The sequence below is a fragment of the Epargyreus clarus genome, unplaced genomic scaffold (assembly GCF_041222505.1).
Source record: "Epargyreus clarus isolate Ecla_fem2 unplaced genomic scaffold, WU_Ecla_fem_2.2 ptg000025l, whole genome shotgun sequence".
NCBI classification, from domain to species: Eukaryota; Metazoa; Arthropoda; class Insecta; order Lepidoptera; family Hesperiidae; genus Epargyreus; species Epargyreus clarus.
In genome coordinates, this window is record NW_027332232.1 from 1983111 (window position 1) to 2009890 (window position 26780).

General features: G+C 37.7%; 1 protein-coding gene across 1 annotated transcript; it reads left to right on the forward strand.

Annotated features, from left to right (window-relative positions):
* The first annotated feature begins 5401 nt into the window (after window positions 1-5401).
* On the forward strand, window positions 5402-21568 carry LOC140752711 (phenoloxidase-activating factor 2). The gene is made up of 9 exons (XM_073087043.1): window positions 5402-5917; window positions 9528-9622; window positions 13434-13573; window positions 13883-14036; window positions 15379-15515; window positions 16721-16830; window positions 17234-17395; window positions 18946-19109; window positions 20590-21568. The coding sequence occupies exons 1-9, from the start codon at window positions 5905-5907 to the stop codon at window positions 20779-20781; spliced, it is 1167 nt and encodes a 388-aa protein (XP_072943144.1). The 5' UTR covers window positions 5402-5904; the 3' UTR covers window positions 20782-21568.
* The last annotated feature ends 5212 nt before the right edge of the window (window positions 21569-26780 follow it).

A 26780-nucleotide genomic window follows, 5' to 3' on the forward strand; every position in this document is an offset into this window, starting at 1 on the left:
TAATCGATTCCTAGATTGCAAATTATTTTCTACTTTTTAGTTGATTTTATCATAAAAACGTGTTTTTTTAGTTTTTTTAACTATATGTATTTTATTAATTTTTAGTAAGTATTTGTTGTTAAAGCGACGATCATTATGCATCGTCTGTAAAAAAATCAAGTGTCTATCTATTACGGTTTAAGAGATAAAGCCCTGTGACTCACGAACAGACGGCGGAGGGTTTCGTTTTCTGAGTAGGTATGGAATCCTAAAAATCATTCTACAAGATGGTATTATAGACATGTTTCAGTACATTTGAGTTATAGGGAAATAACATTATTATTTTTCAAAACTAAAAATCAATCTAGTAACTTTGCCTGAACTCTCCCTAAGGCGCTTTCTCTCGCCTCGAAAATCGTTAGTCCTGAGGAAGTTGATAAGGACAATGGTACAAAATTATTAAAATCGTGTATTGTCATCGGTTTTTGATAATTTTTCAAAAATTTTGAATTAAACTGAACATTCAAAGTGAATAGAAATCGGGTTCAAAGATTCCGTTACTGTTACGTACATACATACAACCCAAGCTAATAAAAGCGTGTTATTAATTAGAACACAGTGCGTCATTAGACCACATTAGATGATAAGTAATTTGGGAATTTGCGGGTGAATTTCAATGTTTGTTTTATATAAGGATTTTCCTTAAAGAAGCGTTTCAATTGAAATCATTGTATATTATAATTGATAAGATATAAATATGTGTAAAGTTGAATGTCTTTTCACTTTATTTGAAGGTTATTATACAATGTCGCCCATCGACAAGTGACCGCCCGAAATATTCTGAATATTCATGAAAAATGATGGAAAATAAACTTCAAAAGGGGGGGTCTATCTTTAAAATTTTTGAAGTTATTCAATTTTTTACTTTTTAAGTAGCGTTTGTGACCTTGGTTTACATTTTTTACCATATCTCCTACGTTTTTGGCTCGATTTGGATTTTGTTTATTGTTTCTAAAAGCTGATGAGTTACTTTAACGGATTTAGTAACATTTCTTTCAAAACTTTATAGACTATGAAAAAAAAGGGACGTTTAGCCTTTTTTTTTCAAAAAAAATATGTTGATTTTTTTTTTAAATCAAGTGGAACTCCATAAAATGTCCCCATAAGAGTACTTTTATAACCATTATTTATAATTTACTACATAACAGCTACAAATTCACAAAACATTATTAATACCTATCTATTAAAAAAATTTAACAAATAACTTCTTGAACATTTGGCATGATTCAAATAAAAACGGTTCCTAGAAACAGTTTTTTAACAATGGGTCCACACCACGTGCGCATTGTTGTCGACTTATCGGCTAGCGTTACTTCATTTAGTTGCTTGTTAACTGTTCCTGTGACGCTACGTATTTTTTTATTTGTGCCCTATTTAATTTAGTGAAGAAAAGTTAATTTTAAGCTATTGCATAGCTTTTATCGCGGGCTTTAATTTTGGCTTATAATCCGTTCGGAAATCTTAAAATTGTGTGAAGTACATTTTATATTCCCATTATAAAATTCAAAATTATATTCCCACATTATCCAAATAGTATGTTCTATCAACATAAGCTATATTGAATTCTGGATTAATAAAATAACGTAAAAGAATGTTTGTAATTTTTAAACGTATAATTACAACTGACAGACTTGACAGTACAAAATCAAAACGCCATTATGATTTTTGGCGCCATTTTTGTTTGTTTGATAAAAAATGCTATGCAATAGCTTTACCGCGGCAGTCTCCGAGTGCCACACGTATTTTTTTATCTCTACAATGGTTCGATTGTGTGATCTACAGCCATCTCATGTGGCAGATATGCATTTTATTTACGGTGTTTGTAATGGGAATGCACGCGCAGCTGTCAAAGAGTACAGACGACGCTATCCAGATAGACCAGCACTTGGGTACAGATCTTTCATTGCCGTACATCGTAATTTTTGCGAAAGAGGATTATTTCCACAACAAAATGAGCCCGGCGTGATTATTGATGTAGGCGTGGAAGAGGAAGTGTTACGTTTAATACGCGCTAACCCTATGCTAAGCATTCGTCTCCTATCGATAAGAGTCGGTATACCGAGAGTAAGAATATGGAGAATTCTCAAAAAAGAAGGCCTGCACCCTTATCATTTCCGACGAGCACAACGTTTGGAAGGTATCGATTACGGTCCGAGATCTGTTTTTTGTAATTGGATACTTGCACAGCAAAGAACTTACATCAATTTTATGAGGAAGATTTTGTGGACAGATGAGGCCACTTTCACAAGGGCGGGTATAACAAATCACCGCAACCTCCACGTATGGGCCACTGAAAATCCACATGCCATTCGGGAAACCACTTTCCAGTCACAGTTTTCCATAAATGTATGGGCTGGAATGATAGACGATCACCTAATTGGCCCATTCGTATTACCAAACAGGCTGGATCAACACGCGTATTTGGATTTTTTTAAAAATACGTTACCAATGCTTTTGGAGGATGTACCGCTGGAAACAAGAAGGCGGATGCAGCTGCAATTAGATGGAGCTCCAGCACACTTTGCGCGTCTAGTTCGTAGTTATTTAAATGAAAATTATCCGCGGTGGATTGGCCGAGGAGGTCCCATTGCTTGGCCGCCGCGATCTCCCGACCTTACGCCCCTAGATTTTTATCTTTGGGGCTACATGAAACAGAAAGTTTATGCCATGCCCATTGAAAACCGCGAGCAATTATCAACCAGAATTTTTGCTGCTGCTGCGGAAATAAAAGAAAAACGTGCAGAATTGCGTCGTACTACCACAAGTGTAGCCATAAGGGCTTTAGTTTGTTTACAGGAGGGTGGGGGACATTTTGAACATCTAATCAACTAACATTCTTATTTTTTTATGTTCGTGTGTTTTTTTATGTTTATGTTATAAAGATATTTTTATTGATTGATTGTTTTTAATTATCATCCTCATAATTATTTTAAGCTTTTAGTACTCACTGCTAAGAGCAGGGATATTAAATTGACTTTCCTATTTTTTTCGTAAATTTTACTATTGACAGTAAACTGACAATAAACTCTAATAGTTTATCATTGGATTTTGTTACAGGTAGGTATTAATGATGTTCTGTGAATTTGTAGCTGTTATGTAGTAGATTATAAATAATTATTTAAAAAGTGCTATTATGGGGACATTTTTTGGAATTACACTTGATTTTAAAAAAAAAACAACATATTTTTTTGAAAAAAAAAGGCTAAACGTCCCTTTTTTTTCATAGTCTATAAAGTTTTGAAAGAAATGTTACTAAATCAGTTAAAGTAACTCATCAGCTTTTAGAAACAATAAACAAAATCCAAATCGAGCCAAAAACGTAGGAGATATGGTAAAAAATGTAAACCAAGGTCACAAACGCTACTTAAAAAGTAAAAAATTGAATAACTTCAAAAATATTAAAGATAGACCCCCCCTTTTGAAGTTTATTTTCCATCATTTTTCATGAATATTCAGAAAATTTCGGGCGGTCACTTGCCGATGGGCCACACTGTATAATATAAGAGTAGCAGACGAGCATGCAGTCCACCTGATGGTAAGTGGCTACTGCCGCCCATGGACATCTGTAATCGACGCCACATAGGATTAGATTCCTACCTGAGTTCGGCCACAGATGCGCCGCTACCTCAGGACTAAGCTGGAACGCCTCAGAAAAGTATGTCTCCCTTACCACACTTCAAAGCAGAACACAGCAGCGCTTAACAGTGTAACAGTGTCATCTTATATTTAAAAATTCTCATGTCACAATGTTAGTTACCGTACTCCTCCGGAACGGCTTTACCGATTTTTACCAAATTTTATATGCATATTCAGTAGGTCTGAGAATCGGCTACTATCTATTTTATTACCCCTAAGTTTTCACCCTTAATCTTTTATTTATATGACAACACAACGTTTGTCGTGTCAGCTAGTTATGAGGTAGAAATAGGTGCGGCGGTGGTGCCGCCAGATTCAAAGGGTATGCCACCTTTAGTATGTAGTAGTATTTACTAGTAGTATATAGTTATGTAGGTAGGTAGGTATGTAGGTAGGTAGGAAGGTGGTAGAACCCTTTGTGGCTCGACTCCGGCGGCACCACCGCCACACCAGTTTCTACCTAATAACAGCAGTGTTAGGCGCTGCTGTGTTCCGGTTTGAAGGGTGTGGTAAGGGAGACAGACTTTTCCGAGGCGTTCTAGCTTAGTCCTCAGGGGTAGCGGCGCATCTGTGGCCGACCTCAGGTAGGAATATCTAATCCTATCTGGGGTACATTACAGATGTGTATGGGCGGTAGTAGCCACTTACCATCAGGTGGACTGCATGCTCGTCTGCAACTCTTAAATTTAATAAAAAAAAAAGTATGACTCATTCTTTAGCACGCCCTATGTCTAAACGGCTTGATAAATACCACATATGACGTCATAGGACACTATTGTGTGAGTGACAGTATATATCTTTAAACGGAAAAAAATATTCGTTTGAAGATTTCTCAGAAAAATATTCGAACGTTTTTTATCCCAATTGATAAACTCACGAATAACAGTAAACAATTATAATTATCAATATTACATTGGGCAAATTCGATGTAAAATGTTATTGTAATTATTATAAGACGTTTCAGATTGATAGCGTTTTCTATAAGCTAAATCTTATATATAAAATTGTGGCGGCATTTTTTCAATTCCTGCCCCTAAAAAATTTAAGATCCGGGGCTGGAGAGAGGCCCAATACAGAGCTGAACGGGCTACTGCACTCCATGCAGGGTTACCACCGTGAGCTGTCGTCTTATTAAGGTCAATCTATACATATAATTAAAATTGGAGTGTCTGTTTTTAATATTGAAATAACCGCTTTTTAGAACATGCATATGAATATATATACGGTGCATATACCAAAATAACATTTTTTACAATTTTTGTCTGTCAGTCTGTCTGTTTGTTCTGGATAATCTCTGAAATGGCTGGACCGATTTTCACGGGGCTTTTGCGGGAATTGGCAGGTAGCTAATGTAATAAGGAGTAATTTAGGCTTATATTTTAGAACTAGCTGTGCCCCTGTTATTTTTTTAACGCAGGTGCAACCGCGGGGCACAGCTAGTCATTAATAAATTAAAGTTACGTTAATTAATACTAATTTATTTACGGAATTACGACACAAAGGGTTCTACCACCTTCAAAACTTACTTACTAAAATAATTTTATAAGATAACTTTATTTTTCCGCGACCCACCAACTAATGATCACGGTACACCAGTGTGCCGCGGTACACACTTTGCGGACAGGGGGCCTACCACCATCTTTTAAAAACCATCATAGTTCAGGAAAGTTTTATTTCCTTCTTAAAACAGTAAAATTCCGTCATACACAGTTTAACAAACATAAACCCTTATTAATTTTTCGCTTATCCTTGTATAAAACCAACTGAAATTGTTATATTTTGCTTAATAAATTAAATTTCCTGCCAAAAAAGTAAAAGTATGATTAAAATAATATTGTGTTAAGAGATGGTAGTAACCCGCCTGGTCTTTTTTTTTCTTTTTTTTTTGTTGACGAGAGGGAAACCTTCAAAAGGTACCCGATGCCTTGGGAGCGACACAGGGTTATGTGGGACTCTTACCGCACTAAAACCCCCCGGTGGCCGTCCTCAGCGCTGCGTAGAGGACTCCGGGATCTCCAAAGGAACGCAACAGGAGTAACCCGCGTGGTCTACACTCCGCTGGTCTGTAGATACCTTTACATTTTACGTGTAAAAGCATATAAGATGAGAGACGAGTCTGTAAACGTTAGTCTATTAATTGACTCAGTGATTTGCACTACAGTTAACATAATATAATTACCAGTGTTATCATTACGGATTTACCCATTAACTAGTCATTTAGTTTTAAAAATGTGTAAAAGAGGTAAGTGACAGTATTAATATTACTATAAGTTATCTTTTTTATTTTCTAATACAGGAGCATAGATTAGTAAAGATACTTCGCCGCCTTGAAATTGAATGATGCCACAAACGGCTGATTTGGAAGTTCTTTTTTTGAATTCTTGACAAATAAAAACATTTTTAGAGAAAATTTACGAATAAATAACTAATACTGCGTAATTTACATAATAAATAAATAATTATTTCAAATATTTTAGGAACATTTTAGCACGGAGACGTGGCAAAACTTTTTTACGCAACTATTTCAATTCTCAAAACGGGTTACATTTTCTTGTTAGGAGTGAGTAATCTTTACTAATCTATGTACAGGAGTAGCAGACGAAGCAGTTGACCTGATGGTAAGTGGCTACTGCCGTATGGACATCTGTAATTAAACCTAGATACGATTAGATTTCTACATGAGATCCATAGATGCGCCGCTACCCCTGAGGACTAAGCTGGAACGCCTCGGATAAGTATGTCTCCCTATCACCCTTCAAACCAGCAGCGCTTAACACTGCTGTTATAACAGAAATAGGTGTGGCGGTGGTGCCGCCAGTGTCAAACTGAGGGTTTCACCAACTTAGATTTTTATGTCAATAACAAAGCTAAATTTTGAAAATTATCAAAGTATTTTACGATTTTAATCTCGCGGGACCTACAGCTCATCTGTAATATAAAAAAATTAAGAGTCTATCAGTTACGGTTCAAGAGGTCCCTGTGACAGATGGACAGACGGGAGGCTTATAGTCCTCGCCAAACTGCTAGTCCGCTGAAGTTGTTGCCAGCAGGTGTAGTCATACAATTTGCTATGGCGACGCGATTCATTTCTATATTCAGAGCGGACTAGCAGTTTTACACGGACCATAGGGTTCCGTTTTTATCCTTTGGGTACGGTACCCTAAAAACTGGCTACTCATCTTGTTTTCATCTGTAAGAGATCTACGGGGTTTGACCTCAAGGAATATTGTTATACGAGCTTTTGCCCGCGGCTTCGCTCGCGTTACGGAGTAATATTTTCATCCCCTATTTTATCCCCTTGGGGGTAGAATTGATCAAAATCCTTTCTTAGCGGATGCCTACTTCATAACATCTACCTGCATGCCAAATTTCAGCCCGATCCGTCCAGTGGTTTGGGCTGTGCGTTCATAGATCACTATGTCAGTTAGTCACCTTTGAGTTATATATATTTAGACTAACTGCTTAAATTACATTTCATACGAATAATGCCCCGTGGTTTCACTTGCGTTTACAAGTGAAAACTGTAGATTTCGTGTTTTAATTTTTTTATGCGGAACCTTAATTATTTTTCGGGAAGAACATTAGCCTACGTTGTTCCTTAAAATATCAGCTAACTACAAGTACACTCCCGTTAAAATTAGTCTAGCCGTTTCGGAGATAAGTGGGAACAAACTGACAGACAGACAAAAAAATTGGTATTTTGTTGTATGTACCCTGTATAGGTAGTTTTTTGAAAGTGGTAGATCCTTTTGTGGTTCGACTCCGGCGGCACCACCGTCACACGAATTTCTGCCTTATAACAGCAGTGTGTAACACTGCTGCGTTCTTGTTTGAAGGTTGTGGTAAGGGAATCATACTTTTCTAAGGCATTCCAGCTTAGCCCTCAGGGGTAGTGGCGCATCTGTGGCTGACCTCAGGTAAGAATATGTAATCCTATCTGGGATTGATTATAGATGTCCCTGGGCGGCAGTAGCCACTTACCATCAGGTGGACTGCATGCTCGTCTGCTACTCCTATATTATTAAAAAAAAAAGATAGTAGCCGATTCTCAGACCTACTGAATGCATATAAAATTTGGTGAAAATCGGCAAAGCCGTTTCGGAGGAGTACGGTAACTAACATTATGGCACGAAAATTTTATATATAAGATTTAGAATAGTATGTGTAAATTTTAACTACTTGTATCAAATTAAATAAAATAAGTATCATTCAAAGATTACGTAAGTATACCTACCTACCTACATATATTTTATTTTGTTTCTGAAATTTGGTTGTTTTAAAATAGTCTGTAGTCACCGAGATTAAATTATTATGTTATCTCGTATTTAAGGGTCAGAGTTTACTAATCTTTATATAAATAACTTGTTATATCGATGCTGGGGTAAAACCGAATGAATCAACGGTAATTAGTCTTGAAAGGGAGTAAAACCTGTGTCATTTCATCGGGGAAATACCTAATCGTGGTATAAGAACCAGGGGGCCTTTTTTTTGTTATCGAGGGGGAAACCTTCAAAAGGTACCCGACGACGTGAGAGCGACGCCGGGTTATGTGGGATTTTTACCGCACTAAAACCCCCCCGGTGGCCGTCCTCAACGCTTGTTGGAGAACTCCGGGATCTCCAACGGAACACAACCGGAGCCCTCCAAGCGCGATGCCCAACGGGCTCTACCCTGGGCGAGCAGTTTTCGCTCCTCCCACACCATGTAGTGTTTACGACGGTATGCAACCACACATACCGCTGTCCTTCCCGGGGTCACTTACTGGACGATTCGAGCCCCCAATTTTGCCGCCCGCAACCCTGGAAGCCCCCTTTTAGTCGCCTCTTACGTCAGGCAGGGGATACCGTAGCCCTATTCTAGTCCCGGACCTACAGGGAGAATGAGTAGGTACCTACCGTTAAATTAGTTTTAATCATCATGTTATCTGTTAGACCCATAAGAACGTATTTGCAAAAACAATATGTTTAATCATATAATATTGTTTGTTTCACAATATCATAATTTGGAAGGTGGTAGAACCCTTCGTGGTTCGACTCCGGCGGCACCACCGTCACACTTATTTCTGCCTCATAACAGCAGTGTTGAGCGCTGCTATGTTCTGGTTTGAGGTTTGATGGTAAAGACATATTCCGAGGCGTTCCAGCTTAGTCCTCAGGGGTAGCGGCGCATCTGTGGCCAGCCTAAGGTAGGAATATCTAATCGTAACTGGGGTTGATTACAGATGTTTATGGGTGGCAGTAGCCACTTACCACCCGGTGTTCTGCCCGTCTGCTACTCCTATATTATAAAAAAGAGCGTATGTGTGTCTCATTCTTTGTCACGCTGCAGCTTACGGCTTGACGGATTAACATATGAGGTGTCGTTGAATTCGTCGAAATTGTGGGAGTGACATGAGATGTACTTTTAAGCAATCATGGTTTTATTTTTATAACAATGGACATGATGATAAATTTTGAAGTCCCCTTCTATAATGTAGGTACATGTCTACTGATTCCAAAAATCGTATTATTTCGGCAATAAATTCAGTATTAACGGAAATACTAGCCTTTTTAAAACAAATTTTGAATTAAGCGCGAAAACGCTCACGGGTGTCATGGCGTCCGCGAGTGACGTCACGCTTCAATATCCCATAGAAAAGTTCAAGCAATACGGTGACCCGATTAGCGTTTTAGACAAGATGGCCGACTGCATCATTTTATACTTTTATTTTATTGAAAATATAATGAATCCTAAAGTTTTTGTTAAAACTGGGCTATTGTTGAGAATGCTTTCAACATATTGTTTTTAAGTAAATCATTTATTCTTCGATTTTTTAATACTGTCATCATACCCATTGTTTACTTTTATTTCAGGAATGCTGTTAATTTTGGTCGCTGTGGCTTCGCTGGCGGCTGCACAGGTCCAAATTGACCCAAGCGTAATCGAAGGAATCTTCGGAAAACCAGAGGCAAGTAGATAATGTATAAGATGCAGATAAGCATGCAGTCCACCTGTACCCTTACCATGAGTTTTCAAAACATCCCACAATTATACGTTACGTTTACTCAATTCATTCATTCATTCAATTTAGACATTTAATGTTACGTTACTGACACTATAGTTCTGACACAATCCGCTAGGGGCGCTGATTGGAAATTGTATGGACAAATACGTAAACAAATACCAAAGCAGTCATATTTGTCAAAACGTAAAAATTCACGTTTGCTTTACAACGTTCAACGTTTACGTTTTTGGACATACAGCGCCCCCGTGGACCGTATCGGAATTATAATTTCGCATTATGAGTTTTAAAAAACTGAATAGTCAATTGTAATACATATATAATTTTACAAATATAAATACAATGCACTAATTTTTACATTTTTAATTTAATTTTGATAGAAAAAACATAGATTAGTAAAGATTACTCACTCCTAACAAGAAAATTTTACCAGTTTTGACAATTGAAATTGTTACTGTCATCTATTTTCGTGTTTGAAAAATATTAAATGTAGTTTTTAGAGCATTTACGAAAGAAACGGTATTTCTCCGCACTTTTTCTTCGATTTCGTGTTTTTGCACCACTTAACTGCACACGTCGGCATTATTCCGCGTAAACTACACCATGACCATCAGCCATTTAATGGCTTCCTTTAATTACAAGGCGGTGAAATATCTATACTTATCTATGGTTTAAAAAGGGTATCTTATCTATGGTCTAAGGGTGCTGATGGTAATCTTCCACATATAAAAGAATCCTGAGGCCACAGAAGCATCTACCCTTGAGGACTATTGTTTTCAAGGTAGAACCCTGTTTTAACTCCGTCAACACCACCGCCACACCTATTTCTGTTATAACAACAGTGTTCCCGAGGCCTTCCAGTTAGTCCTCAGGGGCATAGGCCGATCAAAGATAGGAATCTAATCTTATCTGGGGTTTTGCAGATGTCCAGGCAGTAGCCACTTACCATCAAGTGGAGAATGCTCGTCTGCTACTCCTATATTATGGTTCTTCGGAAAGTAATTTCGTTTTTTCCTGATAGAGGATTTAATTGTATTTTTTCACAGCTAACTTCACACTTAAGTCGCATTGTCATTATATGTTTTTCCAGCTGATATAGCAAGGCTTGTGTGTGAATAAGTTCAATTGATTTTATGCAATAGTTTTTTGGTGGGTGCCCTTTTAAATATGGAGAGCAATAAGCAGCACTTTCGTCAGATTTTACTTTTTTACTATAGAAACGGTAAAAATACTGTTTAAGTCAGAAAAAATTAACTAATGGGTATGGAGAAGATGTGTTGTCCGTACGCCCATGGCAGAACTGCTTTACAAAATTTAGATCCGGCAATTTTGAAGTCGAAGATGCACCACGTTCTGGTAGGCCGATTAAGGCTGATAAAGGCATTAGTTAATGCAAACCGGCCAATAACAATACGTGAGATCGGCCAGAGTTTAAATTTATAGAAATAAACCGTTTATGACCACTTGAAAGGCCTGGATTTAAGCTTGAAGTTCGATATATGAGCCCCCGATTTCTCACGATGAAAAATTTGCGTCGTCGCGTTGACGTCTGTGATCTGCTCCCGAAACGTCACGAAAATGATCCATTTTGGAAGTGAATAAGTTACTCTACCACACCTACCATATTCTCCAGATCTGGCGCCTTCAGATTATTATTTTTTCCGATCACTGCAATATTTTTTGGACAGTAAAACCTTACCTTGAAATAAAGAGGTCAATTAATTTAAAAAATCAAAAACCCGACTGCACCAAAAAGGCTGAAGTAGAATTTCTAAAAGCAGTGAAATAGGCATTTTATTATTTTTATCCAGAAAGTCAAATACAAAGTTTCATAGTAGGTGTCTGCTTCAAAAACAAAAGATGTTCAAACAATATTATCCTATTTTATCCTCGTAGTGATCATTTACGCTATATAAAGAACCTATGTGTAAAATTCCAGCACGCTTAAGTTCAGCGGTTTCCCTTTGCGTTGATCTCTGGCACAGCAACTCTCTCATTTAGTCAGACAGTCATCTCGATGTGTATATACGAGTAGATATGTACTAGCTGACCCGGCAAACGTTGTGTTGCCATATAAATAAAAAAATGTTAAGGATGAACAATCCTTATCACTTAGGTGTAAAAAAAATAGATAGTGGCCGATTCTCAGACCTACTGAATAGGTATATAAAATTTGGTGAAAATCGGTGAAGCCGTTTCGGAGGAGTACGGTAACTAACACGAGAATTTTATATATAAGATATATTATATAATGTATGTGTAATCTCCTCTTAATTTCCTTTATTTTGACTCGATAGGTTTGGTTAACTTTTTTAAAACGTGTTACTATTTTGCGAAAAAATTCACCGTTTACGGTCTATAAAATATATAACTTCAGTAAATCAAAGTTTCGGTCATTATTTTACCTCATTAGAGGTAGCATTTCATTATTTTTAACCAACAAGCCTGATACAAAATGTCATAGTGTTTGCTTCAAAATTGACGATTGTTCAAATGAACTTTTAACCCTTATTTTACCCTCTACGGGGATGATTTTTCGGAGGGAAATAAATAAGTGCGTCCATGTTCCTATCCAGAAAGCCAAATACAAAATTTTATAGTAGTTGCTTCAAAATTAAAGGATTTCAAAAAAACTGTTTTCCCCTATTTTACCCTCTTAAGGGTAGAATTTCCAAAAGGCCTTTCTTAGTACTTATTCAAGCTATATAGAGAACCTGTGTGCAAAATTTCAGAACTGTAAGGTCCTTGGTTTAGGCTGTACGTTGATTTCTGAAAAATGAAAAAGTCATTTAGTTAGTCAGTCAGTCAGTCACCTTACTGTTTTATATATATACAAATATATTTTTATAATCTCCGTTTAATTTCCTTTCATTTGATACCCTACTCGATAGGTTCGGTTAACTTCTTTTTTTAAATGTGTTACTATTTCGCGCCAAAAATCCGCCATTTTGTTTTTTTTTTACTAACACCTATCTAAGGACACTCGGGTCATTGAGACAAATATAATGACACTTTAACTGTTGAAATTCATCCAGCCGTTTGTTAGATCGGATCAAATAAAGAAAGACAAACATACAAGATACGCGCGAAAAACATAACCCTTCCTTGGCAGTCGGGTAAAAATCACCTGCAACAGTTTTTTGCAAGAATCGACCAAACAAATCAAGAACGTGGAATCACGCTCCTACCAGAAACATGGCTTGAGGTGTTGGGCCAAAATGGCCAATGTATAATTTTATAAAATATTTATTCATTATACGAAAATTGTCTTTCATTTTCACAAAAATAAACGAAATGACTTTCCGAACAACCCTATATAACATCATCCTTGTGTTCTTCATACCTTTATTGTTATTGTGATTTGTGTATTAGTGTTATTGTGACCTTCATCATCATCATCATCATCATCAACAACCCATCACTGTCCCACTACTGGGCACGGGTCTCCTCTCAGAATGAGAAGGATTAGACCATAGTCCACCGCGCTGGCCAAGTGTATTGGTAGACTTCACATACCTTTAAGATTTTTTTTTTTTTTTTTATAAATCTCTCAGGTATTCAGGTTTCCTCACGATGTTTTCCTTCACCGTTTAGCAAGTGATAATTAATTTCTGATACGCACATAAATTTGAAAAGTCAGAGGTGCGTGCCTGGGATTTGAACCTCGGACCCCTCGATCGAGAGGCCGAGTTTCTTAACCACTAGGCTATCACTGCTTTTTTACTTGCTTGTGATCTTCATAGTACTATAATTTTAGGTTCCGACAACTACAGTAGCACCTATATATCAAGATGACGATGGAGAAAACTGCCAATGTGTCCCATACTATCTTTGTGATGCCAACAAAAGAGCTATAGACGACCCGACAATAACCGGATTCGGTCAACTGGATATCAGGTAATATAATATATTCTTCAGGACTTTGAAGGATACTTTGAAGGTGGAACCCTTTGTGGTTCGACTCTGACGGCACCCCCGCCACACCTATTTCTACCTAACAACAGCAGTGCTAGGCGCTGCTGTGTTCTGGTTTGAAGTGTGGTAAGGGAGACAGACTTTTCCGAGGTGTTCCAGCTTAGTCCTCAGGGGTAGGTAGGGGGGGGGGGTTCTACCACCTTCAAAAATTCGCAATATTGCACAATATAACTGACCGTTTAATGATCTCACACGTGCAATCCACTTTTTACATTATTTTTGTTCTATCAGGTTCGGAAGCGTATGTCAAGAGAGCACAGAACTTTGCTGCAAGATGCAGAAAATTAACCTCAATGTAATCCCAATGGAACCTGATTCGAAGAGGCTTAAGGGCTGTGGGTACAGAAACGTGAACGGCCTGGATTTTACTGTCACGGGAGGCGATGTAAGTTATAATTTTAAAAATCCTCTGTTTTTTTATATATAAGACCACACCGGTCTGACGAGCAAAGGGTCCCGGGTTCGATCCCCGGCCAGACACATCTAAAATGATGAATTTATATTTCTGTTTCTGGGTCTGGGTGTTTGTGTATTTGTCTATGTGTGTGTCCATGGCACCCACGCTACAAGGAATCCTAGTGTGGGGCTGTGAGTGTAGAAATCATTCTAAAGCGTTCTAGAAGTAGCAGACGAGCATGCAACCCCCTGATGGTAAGCGGTCACTGCTCCACAAGGAGACCTATAATAGACATGATGACAGTATCAAAAATCGTAACAATAAACGATTTATGTAAAAACAATATATTGAAAGGATTCTCAAAAATTACCCAGTTTAAAAAAACTTTAAGATTTATTATATTTTCAATAAAATGAAAGTATAGAATACTGCAGTCGGCTATCTTGTTTGAAACGCTAGTCGGGGCGAATGACGTCATTTTTGAGTACGTCACTGAATTGCTTGATCTTTTGTAAGGGATGTTCTAATGTGACGTTACCAACGGACATGATGACACCCGCTAGCGTTTTCTCGCTTAATTCAAAATAAGTATAAAAAAATGCAATTATTTTCGTTATTACTGAATTTATTGCAGAAATAATACGATTTTTGGAACTCCGGTGCCACCACCGCCACACCTATTTCTGTTATAACAGCAGTGTAGGGCTCCTGTGTTCTGGTTTGAAGTGTGGTAAGGGGGACATACTTTTCCGAGGCATTTCAGGTTAGTCCTCAGGGGTAGCGTCGCATCTGTGGTCGATCTGAGGTATCTATCTTATCGTCTCTGGGGTTGATTACAGATGTCCATGGGCAGTAGCTACTTACCATCAGGTGGACTGCATGCTCGTCTGCTACTCCCATATTATAAAAAGCCTACCCTGGCAACCCCTAGACCTACAATAACATTGTATAATACTTTTTATTGCACAATAAGATTGAAATCGAATGACTCTGAATCCAAACGAGCACTTATATTGCACAATAAAACGAACTGCGCAGTGTTTTACGTGTTCATGACGTAGGCGGTAGGGTGACATTTAAAAAGTGCTCTGTAAAGAACCTATTTTTAATAAAAAATACATTTGGTTTGAGTAAAAATATTGCGCAATACTGACCCTACACGAAACAATAAAAATATGGTGCAAAAAAATTAAACACGCTCAAACTTTCGGCCAATCATTGCGCAATTTTCAATATTAACCCTAACGTCAATAATATTGCACAATTCACAATATTGCACAATATAATTGACCGTTGTGGGGCCCTCTTTCAAATATATCAATCATTTCAGGGTGACGAGTCCCAATTCGGCGAGTTCCCGTGGGTTGTGGCGATTCTGCATGAAAAAGACAAGGATCTTGACTATGTTGGTGTGGGTGTTCTCATACACCCACAAGTTGTTATGACCGGCGCTCACATCGTTAATAAGTGAGTTCTGAAGCTATCCTTATCTCTGAAGGTGGTAGAACCCTATGTGGTTCGACTCCGGTACCACCGCCACACCTATTTCTGTTATAACAGCAGTGTTAAGCGCTGTGTTCTGGTTTGAAGGGTATGGTAAGGGAGATACTTTTTCGAGACGTTCCAGCTTATCTGTGGCCGACCTCAGATCATATCTAATCCTATTTGGGGTTGATTACAGTGTTCATGGGCTGCAGTAGCTATTATAAAAAAAATGTTACTTATACGACTTTCGTCAAAAGATGGCGCTTAAGAAAAAATAATTAATTTATGAATGTTGAACGTAAATCTTGGTATATCGTGTAAGCGAAATTATTAACTTTTTGGGGCCCCTCATGCGTCAGGGGCCCCGGGCATAGGACTCCTTAACTAAGGCCCGGAAAAATATGGTGTCCACATGATATTTTTGTCCACCGTCAGCAAGCAAGAGCAAGTCGTAATTAATTTCTATTAACTTAACATAATTTGGAAGTTTTCGCGGACTAAAAGGGCGGAAGGGGCGGTCCGCCCTACGCCCTGTTTGAGGGGCCCCAAACACAGTTTCAATTATCTAAAAAAAGAGATCGCCGGAATCATCGCCGAATAAATCTATGACACTTTATTTATTACAGTTTATTTATTTAATAATAATTAAAACTATGAATGAATTAATTTATTTTGGCACTCCCGCTACTCGACAAGAGATGGCGCCACGAGTATTCTGAATCACGCTATCGAAGTTTTCTAAACATCTTGCATATATACAAGCTCCGAACTGAGACTGTCGGAGCACGGCCCTTGTCCTGGCATGATCACCTAGCCCGGCGGGAGATCTCCCTTTGCCGAAGATTGTTGTAATTCGTATATAATTTATAGCAGTGATAAATAGATAAAAAAAACTCGGCCTGGCGATCGAGGGGTCCGAGGTACAAATCCCAGGCACGCACCTCTGATTTTTCAAAATTGGGTGCGTATTAGAGACTTATTATCACTTGCTTAAACGGTGAAGCAAAACATCGTGAGGAAACCTGCATACCTGTGAGATTTATAAAAAAAATCTCAAAGGTATGTGAAGTCTACCAATACGCACTTGTCCAGCGCGGTGGACTATGGCCTAAGCCTTCTCATTATGAGAGGAGAGCCGTGCCCAGCTGACGATAATGGGTTGTTGATGTGTATATAATTTATTCCAGAATCGCTGCAGATCAGCTGATCATCAGAGCCGGTGAATGGGACACGAAGACGGAGAAGGAACGCTTACCAGCACAAGAGAGAAGAGTCTCTGATTATATTACTCGTGATGGTAATGTCTTTAATGGAAATCTGGAGGTGGTAGAACCCTTTGTGGTTCGACTCAGGTGGCACCGCCACACCTATTTCTGTTATAACAGCAGTGTTAAGCGCTGTGTTCTGGTTTGAAGGGTGTGGTAAGGGAGACATACTTTTCCGAGGTGTTCCAGCTTAGTCCTCAGGGGTAGCGGCGCATCTGTGGCCAACCTCAGGTAGGAACATCTAATCCTATCTGGAGTTGATTACAGATGTCCACACGGCAGTAACCACTTACTATCAGGTGGACTGCTCGTCTGCTACTCCTATTTATGAAGAATATATCAAGAATTCAAGTGTAATTTCTTCCAGATACCACAACCATTTCGTCACAATATTTCACAACGAACAGCTATCAACTCAAGTGTAATTTCTTCCAGATTTCGGCGAATTGAACATGTTTAACGACATGGCGTTGGTACGGTTGAAGGAGCCGGTGCAGCTCTCAGACCATATCAACGTGATCTGCATGCCTGATCAGGACGAGTCCTTCGACAGCCATACAGCCTGCGTCGCTAATGGATGGGGGAAGAACAAGTTTGGTAGGTTTTAGTCCTGTTCCTGTGGTCCCGGGACTAGAATAGGGCTAAGTATCCCTGCCTGTCGTAAGAGGCGACTAAAAGGGGGCTTCCGGGGTTGTGGACGGCAACTCGAAGCTTCCAGCAAGCAACCCCGGGAAGGACGGCGGTATGTGTGCCGTCGTAAACACTAAGTGTGTGGGAGGAGCGTAAACTGCTCCCCAGGGCAGAGCCCGTCCCTATCGGGCTCTGCCCTGGGGAGCAGTTTCGCGCTCGGAGGACTCAGATTATGTTCCATCGGTGATCCCGGAGTTCCCCAGCAAGCGCTGAGGACGACCACCGGGGGGTTTTAGTGCGGTAAGTACCCCACATAACCCCGTGTCACTCCAACGACATAGGGTACCTTTTAAAGGTTTCCCCCTTGTAAAAAAGGCTTCACTCTTGTAGCGGTGGAGAACGTTCTGCTACTCGTCAAGAGATGGCGTTATAATACTTTAAATTATTATGAAATTTTATAACAGCTTATATTAATCAACTAGATAAGACTAATCTTAGCAAAGCACAATACACCTCAGGTATTTAGATCGCTCCTTAAGTATTTTATGATCAGAATTATAGAAGGTGGTAGAACCCGTTGTGGTTCGACTCCGGCGGCACCACCGCCACACCTATTTCTACCTAATAACAGCAGTGTTATGCGCTGCTGTGTTCCAGCTTAGTCCTCAGGGGTAGCAGCGCATCTGTGGCCGATTAGGTAGGAATATCTAATCCTATCTGGGGTTGATTACAGATGTCCATGGGCGGCAGTAGCCACTTACCATCAGGTGGACTGCATGCTCGTCTGCTACTCCTATATTATAAAAAAAAAAAAAAATGGCATGATGGTGTATTAAAATATCAAAGAACTAGCTTAAAGACGTCATTCGCGCCCCGTTAGCGTTTCAGAAAAGATGGCCGACTGCAGTATTTTATACTTTTGTTTCATTGAAAATATAAGAAATCTTAAAGTTTTTGATGTGAAACATCGCCGCCACGCTATACGATGGTATATATATACGGTCTATATGCAGTAGTGTGTACGGTGTGGCGACGCGTCGCCATGCGCAATCGAATTCAATAAATAGTCATCGTTATCTGGAAAAAAATCGTAATATTTTATTTTATCATTATGACATATTTAGTTCCTATCACAATATGTTCTTTTCTGCATATTACTTTTACAAAATAATGTCGATGTTTCACATCTGCCAGGCGTCCCGTGACGGCTCACATTTTTTTAAACAGGGTCATTTTTGAGAATCCTTTCAATACATTGTGTTTATTTAAATCATTTATCTATACTAATATTATAAAGAGGAAAACTTTGTTTGTTTGTTTGATTGTAATGAATAGGCTCAAAAACTACTGGACCGATTTTAAAAAATCTTTCACCATTCAAAAGCTACATTATGCACGAGTAACATAGGCTATATTTTATATGAAATATATTTGATACTGATTTTGAGGCGGTACAAAGTTTGCCGGGTCAGCTAGTTTTGAATAAAAAGAATGATTTGTTTTGATATTTCTTTCAGGTAAGAACGGCACATACGCCGTGATTCAAAAGAAGGTAGTTCTAGATATGCTCTCACACAAGATTTGCAACATAATGTTGAGGAGCACACGACTTGGCCACTTCTTTAAGCTTGATAAGAGCTTTGTTTGCACTGCCGGTAAGGAAGGCAAGGACACCTGTCAGGTAAATGGCTTTCAAATCTTTATATATATATTTCTTATGTGCGTGTGTATGTCACTGAACTCCTCCTAAACGACTGCACTGATTTTGATGAAATTTGTTGGGTGTGTTCAAGGGGACTTGAGAATGGTTTAGATTCACAATTTATTCCGTGGGAAAAGGTTATTTTAGTTCATTTTTAATTAGTAAGTAGTTATAGAATCGGAAACTATGCATTTGGTCAAGTGATGATCTTTAGCAAAGTTATTGTCCAAGAGCCCACGAGGGTTTGGGAGTTGGTAACACCAATTTTCGACAGATGGCACCACTGTCATTCCAATGCAGGTACAAATTTTCCGTTTTATGTATGTCATATTATTTCTTTAAAATGTGGGCGAAGCCGCGGGCACCACTAGTACATTTATAGTTTTTAGTATTATAGATAAGTATAGATATCTCACCGCCTTGTAATCGAAGGAAGCCATTTAATGGCTGTCGTGGTGTAATTTACGCGGAACAATGCCGACATGCGCAGTTAGGACAAGACAACCAAGAAAAAGTGCGGAGAATTATCATTTCATTCGTAAATGATCTAATTTTTTTTTTATTATTTGTCAAACACGAAAATAGATGACAGTGTCAATTTCAATTGTCAAAAATGGTTATATTCTCTTGTTAGGAGTGAGTAATCTTCACTAATCTATGCTTAAGGGTAAAAACGGAACCCTATTACTAAGACTCCGCCGTTTGTCCGTCTGTCATAGGGCTCTATATCAGGAGATAGAGCCATGATAGAAAGAGAGATAGAGAGAGAGAGAGAGAAGTCTACGGTCCAGGAACCGTAATAGATGACACTTGATTTTTTTATAAACTACTAGCTGACCCGGCAAACGTTGTGTTGCCATATAAATAAAAAAATGTTAAGGGTGAACAACCTTTATCACTTAGGGGTATGAAAAATAGATAGTAGCCGATTCTCAGACCTACAGAATATGCATATAAAATTTGGTGAAAATCAGTAAAGCCGTTTCGGAGGAGTACGGTAACTAACATTGTGACACATTGTGTAACGACAATGACATTTTATATTATAAAGTATGTATAAAGGTGACCGCTATAGCAACAAATACAAAAATAAAGGAAGTTTTTTTTTTAATAATGTAAGAGTAGCAGACGAGCATACAGTCCACCTGATGGTAAGGGGCTACTGCCGCCCATGGACATCTGTAATCAAGCCCAGATAAGATTAGATATTCCTACCTGAGGTCGACCACAGATGCGCCGCTACCTCACGACTAAGCTGGAACGCCTCGGAAAAGTCTCCCTTACCACACCCTTCAAACCGGAACACAGGTTAGGCGCTGCCTAACACTGCTGTTATTAGGCAGAAATAGGTGTGGCAGTGATGTCGCCGGAGTTGAACCACAAAGGGGTCTACCACCTTTAAAACTTAGTAACATAATAACAAACAAAAAGTTTTTAATATATATTTTTACTTTTCCAGGGTGACGGTGGAGCCCCACTAGTTTGTCCTATGGGTGATAACCGCTACAAACTAACCGGATTAGTTTCATGGGGTATCGGTTGCGGTGATCAGGACGTTCCGGCAGTATACACACGCGTCGCTTTATTCCGACAGTGGGTAGATGGCCTTATGTCCACGTGGGGCTTTGATACCAAAGGTTATAAGGTCTAGTGGAAATACCGACATCTATGATTCGAGACTCAAGACTTTATATACCAGGCGTGAATAAGTTCACAAGTCGAAAATGCACACTTTTCATTGCTATTTGCTCTTTGTTGAAAGTTATAATAGAATAAAACAATTTCTTCGACTAATTTCTCGGAACAATAACCTACTTAAGCATATTTGAAAAAATCACCTTCTATACGTATTAATGCAGCAACACTTTAATGGACCTCTCTCTTCTTACCTTTTTTAGAATGTATATAAACCTTTAACATCAGAGGAGCTGTAAACTTGCTACTTAAACCATAGATTAGTACAGATACTTCGCCGCCTTGAAATTGAATGAAGCCACATACGGCTTATTAGTAAGTTATTTTTTTGAATTATTGACAAATAAAAACATTTTTAGAGAAAATTTACGAATAAATAACTAATACTGCGTAATTTACATGATAAATAAATAATGATTTCAAATATTTTAGGGACATTTTAGCACGGAGACGTGGCAAAACTTTTTTACGCAACTATTTCAATTCTCAAAACTGGGTACATTTTCTTGTTAGGAGTAATCTTTACTAATCTATGACTTAAACTTAAAAGATCCAATAATTTAAGGTCTGTTTTCAAGTAATCAAAAGTTATAGACAAAGTTTTGACTTGCGTACAAGACTTTGAATAAAAATAATTAAATTTTAATACACATTTTACATTTTGACACAATAGTAATTTTAAATAAAGAAAAATATTTTTATAAAATTACAGCAACGTTCTCTTTGGAATCTTGTCAAAAAGAATCTTGAGACCATAGATAAGTAAAGATACTTCGCCGCCTTGAAATTGATTGAAGCCGCAAATGGCTTATTATAGTAAGTTCTTTTTTTGAATTCTTGACAAATAAAAACATTTTTAGAGAAAATTTACGAATAAATAACTAATACTGCGTAATTTTCATGATAATTAAATAATTTATAATAATAATTTCAAAGATTTTAGGGACATTTTAGCACGGAGACGTGGCAAAATTTTTTTACGCAACTGTTTCAATTCTCAAAACTGGGCACATTTTCTTGTTAGGAGTGAGTAATCTTTACTAATCTATGACTTAAACTTAAAAAATCCAATCATTTAAGGTCTGTTTTCAAGTAATCAAAAGTTATAGACAAAGTTTTGACTTACAAGACTTTGAATAAAAATAATTAAATTTTAATACACATTTTATTGACACAATACTAATTTAAAATAAAGAAAAATATTTTTATAAAATTACAGCAACGTTCTCTTTGGAATCTTGTAAAAAAGAATCTTGAGACAAATTCTAATCTATTATCAAATTTTCTGTTAAAACTATCTTAATTTATACCAATCTACTAATATATTACAAACATTGTGCATAACGATTTTATATTCGCGCTTATATGTATTTCAATAACAATAATAATGTTTAACAGTGAAATAAATAAGTAAAACATTTAAATTGTTTTATTTTTTATTATAATTTTTCGATTATTGTTTTCCAATGTTTCCATAGATGTGTGAAGTCTAGTATCCACACTCGACCAGCGTGGAATACAAGCCAAAGCCCTTCTCAAGGATGATAGTATACCAATGGTAGTAATATAATCTAATAATGTTTGCACTTTGTTGGCGTGATTCATATAGCGCCATCTAGTGTCGAGTAGCGAATTCTTGTCTCACTGAAAGCACTTAACGAATTATGTATGTAATTATCTCACTTTTGGAACTGCATAGAACATTATAATAAAGTGCTATGAAGTGATTGCAGTTATTAAAGTATTTAAATAGATGAATTTTGAAGCGTAATACCAAATTGAAATTAAAATAATTAGAATAGGTATTTACCTAGCTTTATAGGTATTACCTGGTAATATTTAGAAATACCACAGCACATAATTACATAGAAATCTTATTGAATCGTAAACTATGCATTTGATCAAGTGATGATCTTTAGCAAAGTTGTTCCAGAGTTGGTACGACTAATTTTCACCAGATGGCGCCACTGTCATTCCAACGAAAAACGTACGAATTTTCAGTTTTATGTATGTTAGTATGTCATATTATTTTTAAACGCGGGCGAAGCCGCGGGCAAAAACTAGTTTTATTATAACAGAATTAAATATCGAGAAATTAATTTCTTCTATATAGGTTACTCATTGTTGTTGAACTGTGACCACCATTATCTTTATTAGTTTGTTATTCATGTCTTATCAAGGTTCACTTACCAAGTTTCAAACCGCTAATTTACACGATTTTTTACCCGACTGCCAAGGAAGGGTTATGTTTTTCGCGCGTATCTTGTATGTTTGTCTTTCTTTATTCAAGAATCTGGTTGGAGAAATCCCCAACCTTAAAAAAAATTGTGAAAAATGCTGGAAGTTAACCGATTTGCTAATTAAAAATGAGCCTTATCTTTAACCGACTTCAAAAAGGAGGTGGTTAGCAATTCGGCCGGTATTTTTTTTTAGTTTGTCATTTATCATTACTTCCTACAATTTGATCCTTATTAAACGACACTACTGTTGGCGCAATAATACAGGTGTGTTTGTTTTTTAAAATGAACTCGTTCGGTTCGGTTAGGGATATAACATTTTTAAAAGTGTAATGATACAGTTTTAGTGTGAAAAAATACCGATAAAAGAAACTCCATAATGGAAGCATGTATTTAATTATTTACAGCAAAGTACCAAACGAGCATGTAGTCCACCTGATGGTAAGTGGCTATGGCACGACTGTCGCCCATGGACATCTGTAATCAACCCCTGTTAAGATTAGATTCTTACCTATGGTTAGCAACAGATGCGCTGCTACCCCTGAGAAGTAAGCTGTAACGCTTCTGAAAAGTATGTCCCCCTTACCACCCTTCAAACCGGAACACAGCAGCGCTTAACACTGCTGTTATAACAGAAATAGGTGTAGCGGTGGTGCCGCCGGAGTCGAACCACAGAGAGTTCTACGGTGAAAAAACCCGTATCACAAAAATATAAGTTACATTTCAATAACATATATTTAACGAGCTTTTGCCCGCGCCTTCGCTCGCGTTACGAAGTAATATTTTCATCCCCTATTTTATCCCCTTAGGGATAGAATTGATCAAAATTTCTTAGCGGATGCCTACGTCATAACATCTACCTGCATGCCAAATTTCAGCCCGATCCGTCCAGTGGTTTGGGCTGTGCGTTGATAGATCACTATGTCAGTCAGTCACCTTTGAGTTATATATATTTAGATGATGATGTCATAAATGACTAAATAATTGCGGTGCGCTCGGATGAGCCAATTATATAAACCAATGGATGATCCGTTTAAATATATCTGTATAGGTACATATTAATCTGTCTATTGTAGAATTGCTTTAATATTATATTTTTTTATTGTTTAACCGAAAGATTAAGCAGACGTGCTACCTTATGGAAAGTAATCAACGCCGCCTATGGATATGCAACACCAGAGGAGTCGCCAATGCATCGCCGGCTTTGAGGAGAGCTCTTTTTGCACCTTTTTGAAGAGCCTCATGTCATAGCGCTCCGGGAATACCTCGAGAAGCTCATTCCACATCTTACACGTTCGTGGCAAGAACGTCCGTGCAAACCGAATTGTTATAATTTAATGGAGTGCTGTATAAGCCTTAAGGATTAGTATGCCAATGTATGAAAAAATATGTATTTTCTTCAAAGCAATCCTACATATCTCACATAACATTACTTCCCAGAATTTGGTCCTTATAAGCCACACTATCAGATAGAGGAATAATACAGAGGATGTATTTTTTTTTTCAAAATGAACTCGTTCGATTCCCGGCTAGAAAAAAAGGATATTTTAAAAAACTAATAATCCAGTTTTAGTTTTATCAAAATCGGTACCTCGTAACTCCTTTCAGCATTTTTCGCTAATCCTTATAGTTTCGGATTTGGCCCTAGGCCTATTTGAGAAATTTACCCTGTATTAAATTAGGGTAATTCTGATTTTAGTAGTAATGGTGATTTAGATTTGTCTATCCCTCGGAAACGGTACCGTTTTCCCGAATAAACGGTACTTTGTGACTTTTTCTGAACCCCTGCCAACGTGTACAAAATTTCATGTTAATCGGTTATGTAGTTAAGCAGTGAAACTGCAAACAAACAAAGAAATAAACTCACAATCACATCTATAATATTAGTTACGATACCTTAGCGAGACATGTAAAAAATCATGCAAGATTTAGTCGCGAGCAGATGTTCTCTACAAAAACGTTTATTCAAGATTTTTCCTTAACATTGCCACGAAGTGTGTGAATCTTAAGTTTTGTAATATTATACGTTAGAGCTCTACCACACGACACGAGTTTACCGGAGACGTTTTTAACGATATTTTTAAGGTAAGCAATTTGAATATGCCTGACGTCATAGATAAGTAAAGATTACTCACTCCTCACTCCTAACAAGATGTAACCAGTTTTGACAATTGAAAATGTCACTGTCATCTATTTCCGTGTTTGAAAAATATTTAAAAAATGTAGTTTTTAAAATATCTACGAATGAAACGTTTTTTTTCCGCACTTTTTCTTCGATTTCGTGTTTTATGCACCACTTAACTGCACATGTCGGCATTGTTTCGCGTAAATTACACCATGACAGCCATTAAATGGTTCACACATTGTCAGCTGTTTAAGCCATTTAATGTCTTCCTTCAATTACAAGGCGGTGAGATATCTATACTTATCTATGCCTAACGTAAATATATTAAAACGTAGTGATAGCCTAGTTAAGAAACTCAGCCTCTTTGATCTAGGGGTCCGAGGTTCAAATCCCAGACACGCACAATTTTTCAAAGTTATGTGCGTATTAGAAATTATTACTTGCTTCAACGTTGAAAGAAAACATCGTGAGGAAATATGCATACCTGAGAAATCTTAAAAAAATACGTGAAGTCAACCAATTCGTACTTGGCCAGCGCGGTGGACTATGGCCTAATTCTTATCATTCTGAGAAATCCGTGCCCAGCAGTGGGTCACTAATGGGTTGATGATGATGGAATATATGCCAATTACCAAGCTCCAAGGCTGGTTTTTAAACTCATAGTGAATGATACAATAAATATACCTATACCGATATATAATATAGGAGTAGCAGACGAGCATGCAGTTCACCTGATGTTAAACAGCTGCTGCCGCCCCACCCCACATCAACGCCCAACGCCCCACATCAACCCACGACAAGACCAGATTCCAATCTGAAGTCGGTCACAGATGCAACACAGATGCAGATGTTCACAGGGGTAACCCCTGTGAACTAAACTGGAATGCCTCGGAAAAGTATATCTCTCTTACGTTATTACAGCAGTGTAGCGCTGCTGTGTTCTAGTTTGAAGGGTGTGGTAAGGGAGACATATTTTTCCGAGGCGTTCCAGCTTAGTCCTCAGAGGTAGCGGCGCGTCTCTCGCACGGCATTACCCACCTCAGGTAGGAATATTTAAACCTATCTGGGGTTGATTACAGATGTCCATGGGCGGCAGTAGCCACTTACCATCGGGTGGACTGCATACTCTTCTGCTACTCATATATTATAATGCATATAAAATCGGTCCAGTAGTTTTTGAGCCTATTCATTACAACCAAACAAACAAACAAAGTTTTCCTCTTTATAATATTAGTATAGATTTCTCAAGTATGCAGGTTTCCTCGCTATGTTTTCCTTCACCCTTAAAACAAGTGATAATTAATTTGTAATATATGACGGATATTTGCTGATTTTAATAAATTAGTAGTCCCTTTTATTTAGAATAATTTATTGTTTTTTATTATTAATCTGATCAAAAAGATGTACAATGTATTCAGGTAGCTATAGTTATTAATTAAAATAATTATTAATTTGTTTTTGTATTCTAACATGTAAATTATTAAGTTATGAATAAAACTACATCGTAACAATCCGACTTAACGATTAACCGTCGAAGAGTCAACTTACCCTGATGATGCTCCGTTTTGGAGCGAAACACGTGTTGGTGGTGGT

Excerpts from the sequence above, each read along its gene's own strand:
- LOC140752711 (XM_073087043.1), top strand. Across the intron at positions 13,574-13,882 it reads TTCGGTCAACTGGATATCAG|GTTCGGAAGCGTATGTCAAG; the intron begins GTAATATAATAT and ends TTGTTCTATCAG. Across the intron at positions 17,396-18,945 it reads ATGGGGGAAGAACAAGTTTG|GTAAGAACGGCACATACGCC; the intron begins GTAGGTTTTAGT and ends TATTTCTTTCAG.